The following is a 14308-nucleotide window of genomic DNA, read 5'->3' as shown; positions in this document are numbered from 1 at the left end:
AATTTTCCAAGTAAAATGTCCTTATAACCTCCGATAGACCAACATGTTCTGCTGGGGTAAACGGACTTGAGCGGTTAGATGCGGTTACTCGGTCGGCTATTTTTTTTGTTTTGAAAAAAGTCTTAGTTTACCCAGAATTCAATGCACCATGTTTTTAAACCACTTCTAAAGCCATACGTGTAAAATATTCTTCATGTTATACTGTTTGTAGATCTGGTCGTCCCATTGATGCAACATTATTCTCACTAGCTTCATTGCAGAGATCATGCAGCGGAGCCCGGGCCCTCAGTTTGACCCAACTTAAAACAGATTAAATTATTACCTAACGTGTCTGTTTTACAGTCCGTCAGACTTTCTTCTTCATCTTTGATCTATTGCACTCACCGCAGCTTTATTCGCATTCAAATAATAACTCCTGTAATCAAAACGAATCCATCACAGCAGCGGTGCACGCAAGACTTATAAGAGTCCAGCCTCGGCCCCATTTATCAGCTAACTCACACCCCGACATCCCCTCAAGTGTGCACAAGTGTGTGTTTTCAGAGAAGTACTTGATAGCAGTGCAGCGAGGGGAGGAATGCTTCATGTCCACGGCCTGTCAGTCGATGTGTGCTGTTTGTTCAGGTGCGAGCCTATTACACATATCACTGCTCTATCACAATAGCTCTCCACGCAGCACTTAAGAAGCAGACGAGCCGGCTGGCAGGAAAAAGAGATGAGGTAACTCCCACTGACTGATAGAGCAGCTGATTTACTCTGTGCGGCTCTGACCGCCGTAAGCACCCGGGAAGTAGTTGTAGGTGGTGCTAAGCCTGAAACGGCGGAAATAAGTCAGGGTAGGATATTAAATTTATCATGTACTAAGCCCTGTGTCATCAAACATTCATGTGTTACAGCCTGGAGGATATTATGCAACAAGCTGAAAGGTTAGACCTCGGACAAGTGGTTTATGAGACAGCTGACCAGTAGAGAGATCTCAGGCAGCGTCACTGCAACGCTTTCTGTCCGTGTACCAGACTCCATTGACAAAAACAGTCATTTTTTCCCCAACATAACAAGGATGATGCAAGTCTAGTTTGTTTGTGTTTTTGTATTCCTGTTGTGTTTCAAAGGACCAATTTGGATCCAACACAATCTTTGTATAAAACACTGTAATAAAAAAATTACTTAATGGGGCAGCAGCAGACCTGCAGACCTCCTTTGTTCTGCAAGGTTAAATATCTGTTTTTGCCCATGGAGTTTGGTGGCTACAACGGGAGGAATGTAGCTCCTCTGTCTGGTTTCAGAAACAATATTAGAACTTTAATTAAGTTTAAATCTGAATCTAAAATATTATCTTTCAAGGGAGGCTAATTTCAAGCTTCATTTTTCACTCTGTGGTACTAGCTTAGCATAATTTGCAGTTATTTTTCTCACACTGGTGCTCTGTGCAGGCCCTCATACAGCCTCTGCCTGATACGACTCAGTCAGCTCTGTCCCTTTAAGAAACCCCCGCCCCTACAAGCCCACTTTCTTCTGATTGGCCAGCTCTCCAAAGCCTTGGTGATGTCACAAAGTGCAGCATGTAGAAAAAGCTGTGTGAAACCTGGCGTTCACAGCAGCCTGCAGACTGAGCTGAGAAGCCTGGGGATTACTCCAACATACTTTTACCTACAGATCTGAAACTTCACCCACGTTTAGTCTGGACATCCAACATTGTAACATTATATGTCTTAAAATGTGAAGCAGCACAGTTTAATATTTGGAAAAATGTATGCAGGCAAAGTATGGACAACTGTGGCCATGTATGTTGAGTGTTGACAATGTTTAGCTGCAGTAGCTTACCCTGCATTAGCGTGCCTCTCAGATGCTTCGAGTTCCCAAGTTAGGAAGCCGTCACAATTTAAGTTGTGATGTATATCCAGCTCTCCAAAAGTAGCCTTGGCGCCAAAAGCTGCGTTAGTTAGCGGCTAACGAGCTCCGCTAGCAGACAAAACCATGCTCTCCGACAGAGCAGGCGGGCTGACAAACTTTACTCTGTCTTTTCTCATTGATTTTATTTCATGTTTTCACTTCAAAAGCCACCAAGAGAAAGACAATGAGAAGAGAAAATGCTAGACATGTCTTCCTTTAGAGTCCTGTAAAAGTAGGTAACTCTACGTGGACAGCAACTACATCCTCTAAACAAACTACAAGTGACAAATGAGCCAAAACGTCGGGTACCAAAATATGCTAGGTGCATCCCAGCTAATGTTGCATGTGTATGCTAACGGCTAGCTATGATGTGGAACATTTTGTAACTCAACCAGGCTTCTGCTTCCTCATCTTATTCTGACCCAGACGACTCAATCATATAAAGCTGTCACACGCGCCATCAATGTGTCTGAAGCCAAAGCGATGTCAATCAAAATGTCATCATGCATGCCCCAACAGTTTTTTGGTCTAAATTTTCAACATGTTTTTTTAATCGAGGCTCACTCTTAGTTATGAAGGTTTAATTTCGCTTAGATTTTAGTGGATGCTTACTGAGACCCTAGACTGTGTTATTACATATACATTTTTACTGGTTTTAAATGTCCTCGTCTTTAAATCCCACTCGGCTCCTCACAGATCATTTAAGTCCAGAAAAAACAACAGTAGCTCGCTCACTGCAGACGCCACACACACATAAACACACAACCATTCCCACTGCGGTGTCATTACAGAGGCTCATTATCAAAATCAATTCAATTAAAGGCTGTAATTGCTGTAGTGAAACCCAAATGCTATCGCAAACAGGGCTGAAGGAAGGCAAACCTCATCGATGCGCCAACCCTCCAAGTGTGTGCGTGTATGTGTGTGTGCTCTTATTTAACGTAAGAAATATTAATCGCTTGTTTCAAATTAACTCCCCTAACCCCTCTTTCTCTCTGAGTTGGTGGCAGCGTTTAAGCATATTGATTCTGTAGGGGGGAGCGGGGAGGAGGGATGGCTGTAAACGCAGGCCAACTATGTTAAACACTTAGAGTAGTTAGTATGGAGGCTCGACGCAGCATAGCTAATGCCAAATCCCTCAATCATTCTGCTCACACACGCCGGGTTAATTGTTTACCGAGCTAAATGAAGTGGGGATAATGTAGGCTAACTGCGCGCTAAGCACCGCTAAGACGAGGGATATTGTAAAGGACAATTTGATTTATAGTCGTTTGTTTGCCGAAAGGAGGCCGGGAATTAAAAGTCACACTTTATTTGTATCAAGGTGTTTGTCGGAGTGAAGTGACGAAGCAGAGGGGGTGTTTGTAATGTGTCAAGTGAGTGTTTACACTTTGTTTCTTACTGTTGTGAGCAGGAGGAAACCCACCTGAAGTTTGCTTTGTGTTTCTCCCTTTTTGATGTACTTTCAAGACTATACATCACAGGAAAACCAGGTGTTTCAAACCCGTCGTTTGAAGCTGATAGTTCAGAAGTATGAGAGAGAGGGAAGAAGTAACTGATTGGCGTGTTTACTGTTTCAGGCTCCGTGTTTTAAGAAGGGGGAACCTGGTATTTTTAAGCCTGGGTGTTGCTCCGGTAGATTTCTTCAGCAAGCAGCCGAGATACGTGCTGTAAGGGTTGCAACGTAGTGCTGAAAAGCAAATGCGCCCAATCAAAGTATGTCAACTAAACTCGTTCTGACAACGTTACAGAGAGCATCCTTAGATAGTCTGATTTTTTAGATAATATGAAAGGCTTTTACCCCAGTCAGAAACAGCTGCTTCGAAGCTCTTCTCAAAGCCACCAGACTCCATTGACAAAAACAGCATTTTTACCTCAGTGTTGCTGGTCTACTGCTGCCCCAACCGTTAAGTTTGTTTGTGTTTTTGTGTGAATTTGGTGTTTTAATTTGTTAGTTCTGATTAAATATAGTGTTTGCGTATTACACAACAACAGAAAATACCTAACCAACCAAGGCAGAGGTAGAGCAGCAACTCCATTGTTCTGTGAGGTAAAATCTCTGTGTTTTACAATGGGGTCTGGTGGCTTTGAAGGGAGCCATGTTAATCCCTGGCACTTAAAAAGAGTCTGACATATTAAAGAAAAAACATTTTTAAGACTAAAATGCTTTTTCAAACCAAAAACAGCTGTTGCATCACTTTCTTCTAAGCCACCAGACTCCATTGAAAAAGCAGTCGTTTTACCATACAGAACATGGAAGTTGCTGTTCTACCTCTGCCTCTATACATTAGTTGGTTTAACCCTTTACAACACAATTATCACAGAACAATACAAACAAACTGACCCATCAAGGCAGTGGGAAACCAGCAACTCTTGTGTTCTGTGCGGTAAAACAGAGTTTTTTACAGTTTTTCGCAATGGAGTCTGGTGGCTTCGAAGGGAGCGATGTTGGGGCTGTTTCAGAAAAGCATCTTACGCTACAACAAAAGGTCTATCTCTGTAGGGATCATATCTGTAATGTTGCAAAAACAAGCACTTTTAATTGAAGTAGTAGTTTGTCAGGTTCAAGTTTAACGAAAAGTATCAATGAGCGTTTTTCTAAGGATGTAGGCCAGAGCTCTTCTGCGTTATCGGTGAAGATCACCGTCTGGAGGTCATGCGTGTGCTTGGGCGCCTTTGAGGTTGTGCGTGGATGCTACACACTTGCAGGTGTGTGTTCGGTTGCTCGTACACTCTCGGTCACTGATATTGAATCCCGACTGTGAGGGCCATCTGTCTGACTTTGACCCAGCAGCTCACCGTCACACCTTCAGAGAGGAGGGAGGAGTGTTAGTGTGTGTGTGTTGGCCGTCTGTGTGTGTATTTGAGCAAGAGACAGACAGAGAAAGGCGGGGTGGTGTTTGGTACCATACAGTATGTGCACTCCCCAGTTTTTGGCACACACACTCTGGTCATGTGAACTTTTGCTTTGAAGGTGCCAACTGCAGCGACACACACACTCCTTACGCAACACACACTCGTCCTATTCCCAGCGTGTGCCTCAAGTTAGTCCTCTGGCTCCGAGACAAGCCGACCTCTGACCTTTTAAGCGTCGGGACCATTCCTGGAAGACGTCTTTGGGCGAGAGGAGGCGACAGGGGGATAACGTTAGCCCGGGAGCAGCAGTTAACATTTAGGAAGTGTAGAGTTTCCTGCACTCAATGTACCAGAGGGGGCTTTTTAACGACCAGCCGAGCAGGGGGGTTAGCACATGGATCACCTAAATGCTGCACAGGTTACTGGAAGTCTTTGTACATAATGACGACATAAAGATAAAAAAGCTGAAAGGAGAAGATGGGGGGGTTAGCGGGTGTCAGCTAGCTCGACAGATAGACACCTCGGCTTCAGCCAGGAAACAGGCTGATTAAAGAGGTTGTCCCATAACTGTAAGGTCGTAAAATCCGTCCTGGCTGATCCCTCTGTGCTAATGTGGACGGTATGCTTTCACTCATCCAAGTTTTAACTGACACAAATATCTTCTTGTCATATGATAAGCTAATGTTGCATATGACTTGTCGTCAGATGAATTGAAGCTTGATTACTCAGTATTTTTATATTGCTAGTGAAGCAAATGACGTGTGAAATAAAGTGACGAACCCACAGAGAAGCTACCAACAGATCTGTGCTGCTAGCTACCGTGTTAGCTTGAAGCTAGCTAGAAAGCTGGCCAGCTGTGCTGCTTTTCATCAGCCTCTCCTGCTTCACAGACAATTGTAGAACGAATTAAGTCATTAAGTTAAGTTCAATTTAAACATAAAAGAGAAGGCAATCTGTAGTTTTTAATTACAATGTGTATGTAAAAGATTAAATCGAGCTAAAAACTAGCAGTAGCTTTAAACTCTTACATCGGTTTCATGCTCTCTTATTGCTTTTACCCTATCAAATAAGTAAAATACAACCCTTGTGCCTATATAGCTGATGCAACAACCTATAAATCCAGATAAACTGAACAATTACTTTGCAGTTATTGTAGAGCAGCTAAAATGAGTTGTTATTCTCAGCAATGTAATTCTGAAACAGTGGGACAACACGGTGGCTTAGCAGCTCATTATTAGCATCGTGCGAGCGCTGACTTTCAGTTTGCACATTAATATGTAAATTAAATGTTAATCGATTTTCAAAGGTGTCTATTTATCACGTATTTTACAGTGGCGCCCAGTGTGACTCAGTCAATCAGAACCGAGCGATGCAGTTTGTAATAAGGCAATTCAAGTGCTCTGAAAATTATTAAAAACAAATGGTGACACTTTACTTCAAGTGCTGCGCGGACGCATAACAAGCAGATAATAAGGCCCTTAAAGCTCAGACAAACTTTACAGCATCAGGAAATTACACTCAGTTAAACTTAGTGTCATTAACTGTACAGCTGCCATGTAAAGAATTCTGTTTTAATTCCATGTTTTTAACTTATGCTCTGATTAATAATTATTTCGTGGCAAAGAGTGGGTTATGAGTTTCATTTGCTCAAGTAGCTTGCGCCATGTGGCAGCTACTGAACGAGCTGTAAGTCCTTTAAAAGTTCTTCTTGCCACCAACAGGTTCAAGTTGTTATTTGAAATATCTGACAACATTACAGAAAGGATCCCGAAAGAATTCGACCTTGTTGTTTCAAAATAAGATGCTTTTTTTTAAACAAGAAACAGCCATCTCATCGCGCTCTTCAAAGCCACCAAACTCCATTGACAAAAACAGTAATTTAACCTTGTAGAACACAGGAGTTGCCGGCGTATCACCACTTTAATTTGTTGATTTGTGTCTTGTTATTGTGTGGCGTAGGTGTTTGAAACGGTGTGTTTGGATCCAACACTATTTTTGTGTAATACCCAATAGCACAATTCAACTGTTGAACTGTTTAAGGCAGAGGTAGAACATCCACTCCCAATTTGCGCAAGTTAAAATGACTGTTTTATCAATGGAGTTTGGTGGCTTCGGAGAAAGCAATGTAACAGCTGTTTCTAGCTTCACAAAACATCTTTCTCTTTAACGAAAATGTTTATTCTTTTAAGAATCTTTTCTGTAATCTTTCTTTAATTCTATGTCTTGGGTTATGAAGCCTAGATTGCGTCGCTATGCAGCAACTGAACGAGCTGTTAGTCCTGTAAAAGTTCTTGCCACTGACAGATTCAGATTGTTACTTGAAATCTCTGACAATATTACAGAAAGGATCCCTAAAGAATTAGACCATGTTTCAAAGTAAGATGCTGTTTTTTAACAAGAAACAGCCGTTTCATTGCTCTCTTCAAAGCCACCAAACTCCATTGACAAAAACAGTAATTTAATCGTGTAGAACACAGGAGTTGCCGGTGTATCACCACCTCAATTGGTTGATTTGTTTCTTGTTATTGTTTAACTTAGGTGTTTAAAATAGTGAGTTTGGATCCAACATCAATTTTTACACAATGACACACAAAACAAATAGCAAACAAGGCCGAGGTAGAGCATCAACTCCCAGTTAGATAAAAATGACTGTTTTGTCAATGGAGTTTGGTGGCTGTGGAGAAAACGTTGTAACAGCTGTTTCTAGTCTCAAAAAACATATTTCTCTTTAACCAAAAAGGTTTTTTCTTTTAGGAATATTTTCTGTAATTTTGTCAAACTCAAAAAAATAACAACCAGGGGACCACCCCTCCGGACGCAGGTTCGACTCCTGCCCTCAGCCCTTTGCTGCAGGTCATTTCCCAACTCTCTTCTGCTCATGTTTCCTGTCTTCGTTCAGCTGCCCTATCTAATAAAGACAAAATGGCCAACACAACAAAACAAGTGCTTTTAGTGTCATCAGCTTGTGAATCCAAGGATTACTTTGCTTCTATTACAGCCAGTTTCACGTCTGCCAGCTAAAAGCAATCACCTCGAGCAAATCCAACATTCTTTGTAACTAATTATCACTAAGATCCCAAAATATGAACAAAAAACAAAGAAATCAGATGTGGCAGAGCAAAGAAGAAGAAACTATTAAGGAGGCTTTTAAGGACAGGAGGAAGAATGAATTCGTAGCAGGTAAATTGGATGGAAGTAGATGAAGCATCCTCCTGACGACGCAGACACATTTGTAAAGCTAAATGCCAGCGCAGCATCCTGCCGGCTGCACACATGGCTTTACGTCGTCAAGTTTTTGGTTCTCTGTGCTTTTTATGAGCCTGAGCGCAGCGAGGACTTGGTAGTTTTTGCCGGGCTCCCGCTGAGCGCATAATGAATGGCAGACTGCGGCTGTGGGCCTGCCAGGCAACAAGAAACAGCACTGTGGAATTGTGGGATAGCGGAGGAAGAGTCGTGCGTTGTGGGTCTCGGCGGGGGTTCACTGAGATCAAATAGGACGACAGCGCCGCCTTCCCGCCGGGCATTCTGGGTAGACAGACCTGAGGAGGAGACGCCAGAAAGGCAGAAAGGTTTTTGTGCCTTTTTGTGTGTGTGTGTGTGTGTGTGTGTGCTTTTTGTGTGTGTGTGTGTGTGGCAGCACGTCGGATTCTGTTTTGTTTTCTGTTTTTTGCCTTTGAACGACAGACTTTGAAATGGATTAACGAGAACCGGCTTGATGTGACTTCCAGGTTTCCTCTGACACGACTTTCCCCCTTTTGATGTGGCTCCAACACACACACACACAGACACACACAAACACCTCCTCCATGTCCCTGCATCTGTCCTTGTGTTAGTGATACTGTACTGAGAGCGCAGCCTGAAGGGTTATCGACTATTCCTGTCTGTCTCTGACCCTCTTCCCTCCGTCTGTGCCTCTCTTGTTGCTTTTTCCGTCTGATTTCCCCCATTATATTTCTCTCTGTTCAGAGTACTCTCACAGTCTTTATCTCACTACGTCGGAGTCTTTGTCTCTCTTCTGTCTTTATTTCTTGTCCTTCAAGCAGACTTTTGCGGTCGATGCACATTTGAAACTACAATTCAAGGCGTTCAGCCAACACCATTCATTCAAGTTTCTGTTTTACTTTCTTATTTTGTTTCTTGATTTTCTTTCTTTCCCTACATGCAGAACTTTGACTGAATATATCGGAAACTGCAAGCAGAAGCCTTCAGTAATAACACCGTGAAGTTTGCACCTTTACTTCTCACCTTGTTCTTGTTTTCTTCTTCTTGTACAAACTTTTGCATCCGATGCCCACTGTAAACTCTTCACAGGGGTCTTTACCTTTATGTCTTCCTTTTTCTTTCCTCATGCTGAATGCAAACTTGTGTGACTGAGTTGCATCGCAAAGTAAAAGAATTTAAAAGTCTAAGGGGGGAATTTACTAAAGGTTCGCACGGCTTTTGTGCCCGCTAAACCTGTGCAAATGACACAAAAAGACTTGGTTTTCCAAGCGCACGCGGGGGGTTAAATGCACTCCAGACAGCGCTGCAGAGCAAACCGAGTCAATCGAGTCATTGCGCAGACATCCGGGGCAAATTTGGACCCTTTCTATGCAAATGAGCCTCGAGGCAAAAAGCATCTAACAGCAGCGCACAGTTTGAGTGAAAATATTACCGCCTGCAGAGAGCTGGTAGGAGCTGCGGCGCAGTTTACAATGATCATGACAACAAGTCCACCTTGTGTGTGATCAAAAATGTATTTGTCTGTAAATATAATCTGTTCATAATATTTTGTCATTGTTATTATAATCAGGAGATCAATCAGCCCGGGGCTGTGCGAGGATTATCATATGGACGAGCTGCTGTTGCGCGCTCGCTAAAAAAATGAAGCTGCGTTACAGAGAGTGGAACTAGCAAACACCTGACGAGGCTGGACTTTACCAATAAGCTGTTAAAGAGCTGCCCCGCCCTCTCCCTGCTCATCATCGATTTCTGCATGGAGTTGAGATCCGTCAGTGTGCGCTCCACTGCAGACAGCTTCTCTCCACAATCAGACACAGAGCGAGAGCAAACTGCACGGATCTGCTAAACTTTACGGGCGTGTTTGCGCTTGATTATAGTGCAGTTTGCTTTGTGAGTCGCACCTTGAGACAGAGCAGATCGCGGGTGCAAATGAAGCGCAATTTATGGAGCTATCTGCGCCCACAATTCGTTCTTTGTGAATTCCCCCCTAAGAAGTCGTCCCTCACTTGGTTTCTTTCATACTTTAGTTTCTCTCTCAGACACTTTTTTTTAACCTAGTTATGAAAATTCCTGGCCAAAAATGCATCACGGATCACAAGACAGACGTTTAAAAATGCATCATGATTGGCTGGAACCACCTCAACCTGCTAACTGCAGTGTGAGCGACAGATCAGACACTCATTTCCATCCTTTCTTTCTTTCCTCCCCCTTAACTCTTGACTGCCCCCATCAGGCAGGTCTGGGAACTAATCAAGGGACAGACAAGGCATGTGTGTGCGTGTGCGTGCGTGTGTGTCTAGGACAGGACTTTGAGACGGGAAAAAAAAAGAGTGAGGATGATAAGGAAGAGAGCAAGAGGGAGAGAGTTGGGATAAAGGTGTGTGATAGAATTGGAAGATCAAAGCCTTCTGTCACAGCGTGACTGAGCCCAGGGGCGTTATGGGTAAGACGGGGCACATACACACACACGTACGGACACACATATCGTGCACACGCTCAGACACACACACACACACACACACACTCTGCAGGCTGGTATTTGACTCTGAGTGTGATTGATACTGGGCTAGATTTGGAGAATCACTGTCATTCGTCTCTCGGCAGATCAAACAGCCACATAATCTCCCATAAAGGAAAGAGAGATGGAGGGAATAAAAAAGGGACAGAGGAGGAGAGATTGAAGGGGCCTGAGAGAGGGGGGGAGGGGGGAGGGGGGGATGACAAAGCCTTCTCATCTGTGAAGTGTTTTCTTGTTTTCCATAAAAGAAGACCTGCCACCTTAAAAACACATCCATCATTCAGCTCCATTAAACGGCTTCTCAGGCACATCACAGAGATGTTCAGTATCTGAGAGGACAAGTGTAAATGCAGGCATTAGACCCCGTTTACACCTGCGACCAACACGCAATCTGTAGCTCTGTGTCTTATCTCTGAGTCCGCACAAACACATACAAGTTATTCGCATGCAGAACAACCGGAGGCCTTCAGGTCTGTGTCTTCTGATTATTGTGACTTATTCCAGGAGCTCACAATTTAAGGAGGGCCTTGACCAAAATACAAAAAACTACAAAAGCTGACAAAGCACAAAATTCAACCTATTTACACATCACAAATCGAAGAACTGAGGAAACAATATGGCCGCAGCGTAACTACATGAGTCAGCAGTCCGTTGAGGGAAACACTTCCTGTGTCGGAACACTGAATGTGCCTTTGTGGCCCAACGTATCCCAAGATTCTTGAGCACCAATTCAAACAAGATGGCCGACCTTCAAGTGGAGTCTTTGGTTTCAATTAAATACCCAGTTATATAAATGTTAAAAAATAAAAGGGGCCTTGAAACTACATTATGTTAGCTAGCTAGTTAGCCAGCTAGCTACCAGTTGCTAGGCGACAGGAGTAGCATTTTGTGACGCAAGGGTAAGGGCGAACAAACACAAACAGGAAATGATGCACCCTTCCGAGAATGCGTCCTTCGAAGGATGCTCAGCTGTCATGATTACTTGTCTTCGTCCCCTTCCTGGCCTTGGACTGCTTCTCTGTCGTTCTCGTCTTCATCTGGCTTGTTCTCGGGCTTGTTATTTTATCCTGTGATGTTATTACCTTTGGACCTCCTATTCTTCCTCCTCTTGTTCTTCTTCTTCTTCTAGTGTTTTTAAAACTGCTTTGTGACCTAACATCTCCTGAACTGAATCTATATTTGTGTCGAGCACGGTTGAATACAAAACTGGTGCCAATAAACGTTACATGTGGCTAACTGCGCTCTAATGACCTGAACGTGCTGATGAGACGCCTGAGTTAGTGCGAACAACCTTGGAATGTTTTTATCCCTGTGCATACGTCCAACGTTTAACATATTTGTCCTTCTTCTCTGTCTCTACAGATGCACCACCCCATTCAGATGAAACCTGCAGACAGTGAGAAATCTAACGGTGAGAGGCCCGACGCACACACACACACACACACGCACACACACACTGAGACAGACGCATCAGTATCACACACACATGCATCAAGAGCCTGTTTGAATCTGCTTGGTAATGCTGTCTCAGCCTGTGTTTGCTCTCTGCTGACTGGCAGACGGGACGAGTGTCTGAGGGGAAAGATTGAGCGAGAGACATGAAGAAGAACAGAGAGAGAGAGGGAGAGAGAGGGAGGAGGGTACGTGCTAATATATAGAAATATATTTTTATACGTGTGATGAATTATTAAGGTGCTCGGGAAGCAGGTCAGTGAGAGTTGAATCGTTTTGGCCTCTCGGTGAACTCGCCTGTCTCCCCGGTGGCTGCTCGCTCAAACAAACATGCTGCATGCACACTCCTCTCAAACACACACACACACACACACACACACACGCTTTAATGCATCTATCTCAGTCACACACACACGAGGACTGTCACACACTCTGTCCTCACACCAACCCTGTCTCCAAACTACATATTGCAGATCCGGTTCTAAATTGATTTCCTATAGCGAGCCTCTTCCTACATCCTCCTCGTTTCAAAGAGGACAGTATATACCAGAGCGGCGCCTTCAGAGGATGAGGATGGAGGTATTCTATACATCTCCGATCAGGATCAAATCTCATGAAAAAATGACGCCAACAGTGTGTTTGTCCGGCTATAAATACTTCAGGACTTCACCATCCAGTCTGTCCCTCTCAGCCTCCGGCCCTTCGGTTCCTACTGAGGACATAAATCTTTAAAAACAACTCATAAATATAAAGTTGCAACTGTTAGAAATAGTTCACAAATGTTAGCGAGTGTTGTTTAAGCATCTTTAGCCTCTGTAAAGTGAAACAAGGCATCATTCCAGGGGCAGTTTGATCAGTTTGGTTGCTTTGATTTTCATGGAGTCTCTGGAGAACGACAGGGAGCTCAGACTGCATTTCTTCTTTCTCCACACTGGATCTTTTGAGGGTCTCAATTTAGGACAAACGGGCCCAAAATGATTTAGAAATGCTCCAGCAGCAACTCACAAAACTAGATTTTGCCACCACAACATAATCCTTGGAGGCAAATGCACCCAATCAAAGTACGTCCACTAAAAGAAGAAGAAGAAGAAGACATACTGTATTAATCCCCTGAGGTTAAATTCAATATTTTCACTCTGTTTTTACAAACATTCTTCGCACACAAAGGCCTGAAATACACACATGCAATAACAGGACCCTATGGACATGCATTAATGGGGAGATATACGCTCCGAGCTGTGCTCAAGGACACCTCGACGGAGCCTCTCAGCTACCTGCCCCAATGCCATGCCCGGTCCGTTCTAGGACTTACCAAGTCCGTGCAGACTGAGCTACACCGTCTCCCCACTGACAGGCTCAGGCCATGTCAACACTTACACGGGTGTTTCAAAGTTTTTCCCTCCTTCCCCCGTCCACACAAGCGCGGTTATAAAAACCCAACCGTCCAAACTTAAACGCAAAAACACAACAGAAGCGCTGTCATGAGAACGCCACACCAACTGGCGGCAGAAGAAAATGAAAATCGCAGCCAATCATAAGTCTGGAAATCCTGAGGCCTCTGTTCCTCAATATAGTGGACGAGTAACCGTATATATATGTGTAAACATGTAAAAAGTCCTGTAAGCGAGGTTAGAAGCATCACTGTTTTTGTCACGTCCGTCGTTTTGCAAGGAATGTTGCCTCACTAAGGAGATAACGGTGCACAGCCTGACATCACGAGCCTTTTACCCCGTCTACACGTCTCCGTGGAAACTGAGTAAAAGTCTCCAACCTGGCCAGAGTTTCACAACAGATCCATTTTCAGTGACCTAAAACGGCATTTGTGTGTGGATGAAAAGGACAAAACGCAGAGAAAAAGCTACGTTTACATGTGGACATGGCCTCAGACTCACTGCAGAGTGAGGCCTTATTGTTGAGGAGCAAGGTGTTTTTTTGAACCCAGAAAACCGCTGTTACATCGCTCTCTTCAAAGCCACCAGACTCCATTGAGAAAAAAACAGTAATTTAACGTCACAGAACGAAAAGTTTTCTGCCCCGATCGGTTTGTTTGTTTCAGGGTTTCTATTTTGGAAGACATTATTATTCTAAGTTGCAGATATTATTTATGCATACATTATTAATAAGTCATTTTTGATTGACACAGGACACAAGCATGAATCACCTGAAGTGAGAGTCTTGTGTTTGACTCACCGTCCAGCCCGGCATCCTCACTACGCAGACTTTTTTGATCTTTATACTTAATTTCCTGACTTTTTTTTTAACTAAGCTGTAATGACTACAGCCACAAGACGTCGTGCCTTACATATATACACACACACATATATATATGGGTCGTAATAGCCTGGTTGCTAAGGCGATGTGCTCAGA

The 14308-nt window shown here is 43.6% G+C and overlaps 1 protein-coding gene across 13 annotated transcripts in view; it reads left to right on the top strand.

Moving 5' to 3' along the window:
- The window catches only part of celf2 (cugbp, Elav-like family member 2), a 226730-nt gene that overhangs the window by 157923 nt on the left and 54499 nt on the right, over positions 1 to 14308 (top strand). For all 13 annotated transcript variants that reach the window (XM_069670725.1, XM_069670727.1, XM_069670726.1 and 10 more), the window contains one exon: positions 11852 to 11900. In XM_069670725.1, the coding sequence (XP_069526826.1) occupies positions 11852 to 11900 (49 nt within the window). The remainder of the gene's footprint in view (positions 1 to 11851; positions 11901 to 14308) is intronic.

This window comes from Semicossyphus pulcher, unplaced genomic scaffold, assembly GCF_022749685.1.
Source record: "Semicossyphus pulcher isolate SPU_LCO1_2020_fin unplaced genomic scaffold, fSemPul1.0.p SCAF_20, whole genome shotgun sequence".
Taxonomy (NCBI): domain Eukaryota; kingdom Metazoa; phylum Chordata; class Actinopteri; order Labriformes; family Labridae; genus Semicossyphus; species Semicossyphus pulcher.
Note: the sequence above shows the minus strand (reverse complement) of the source record. Positions and strands in the feature narration are given on the sequence as shown.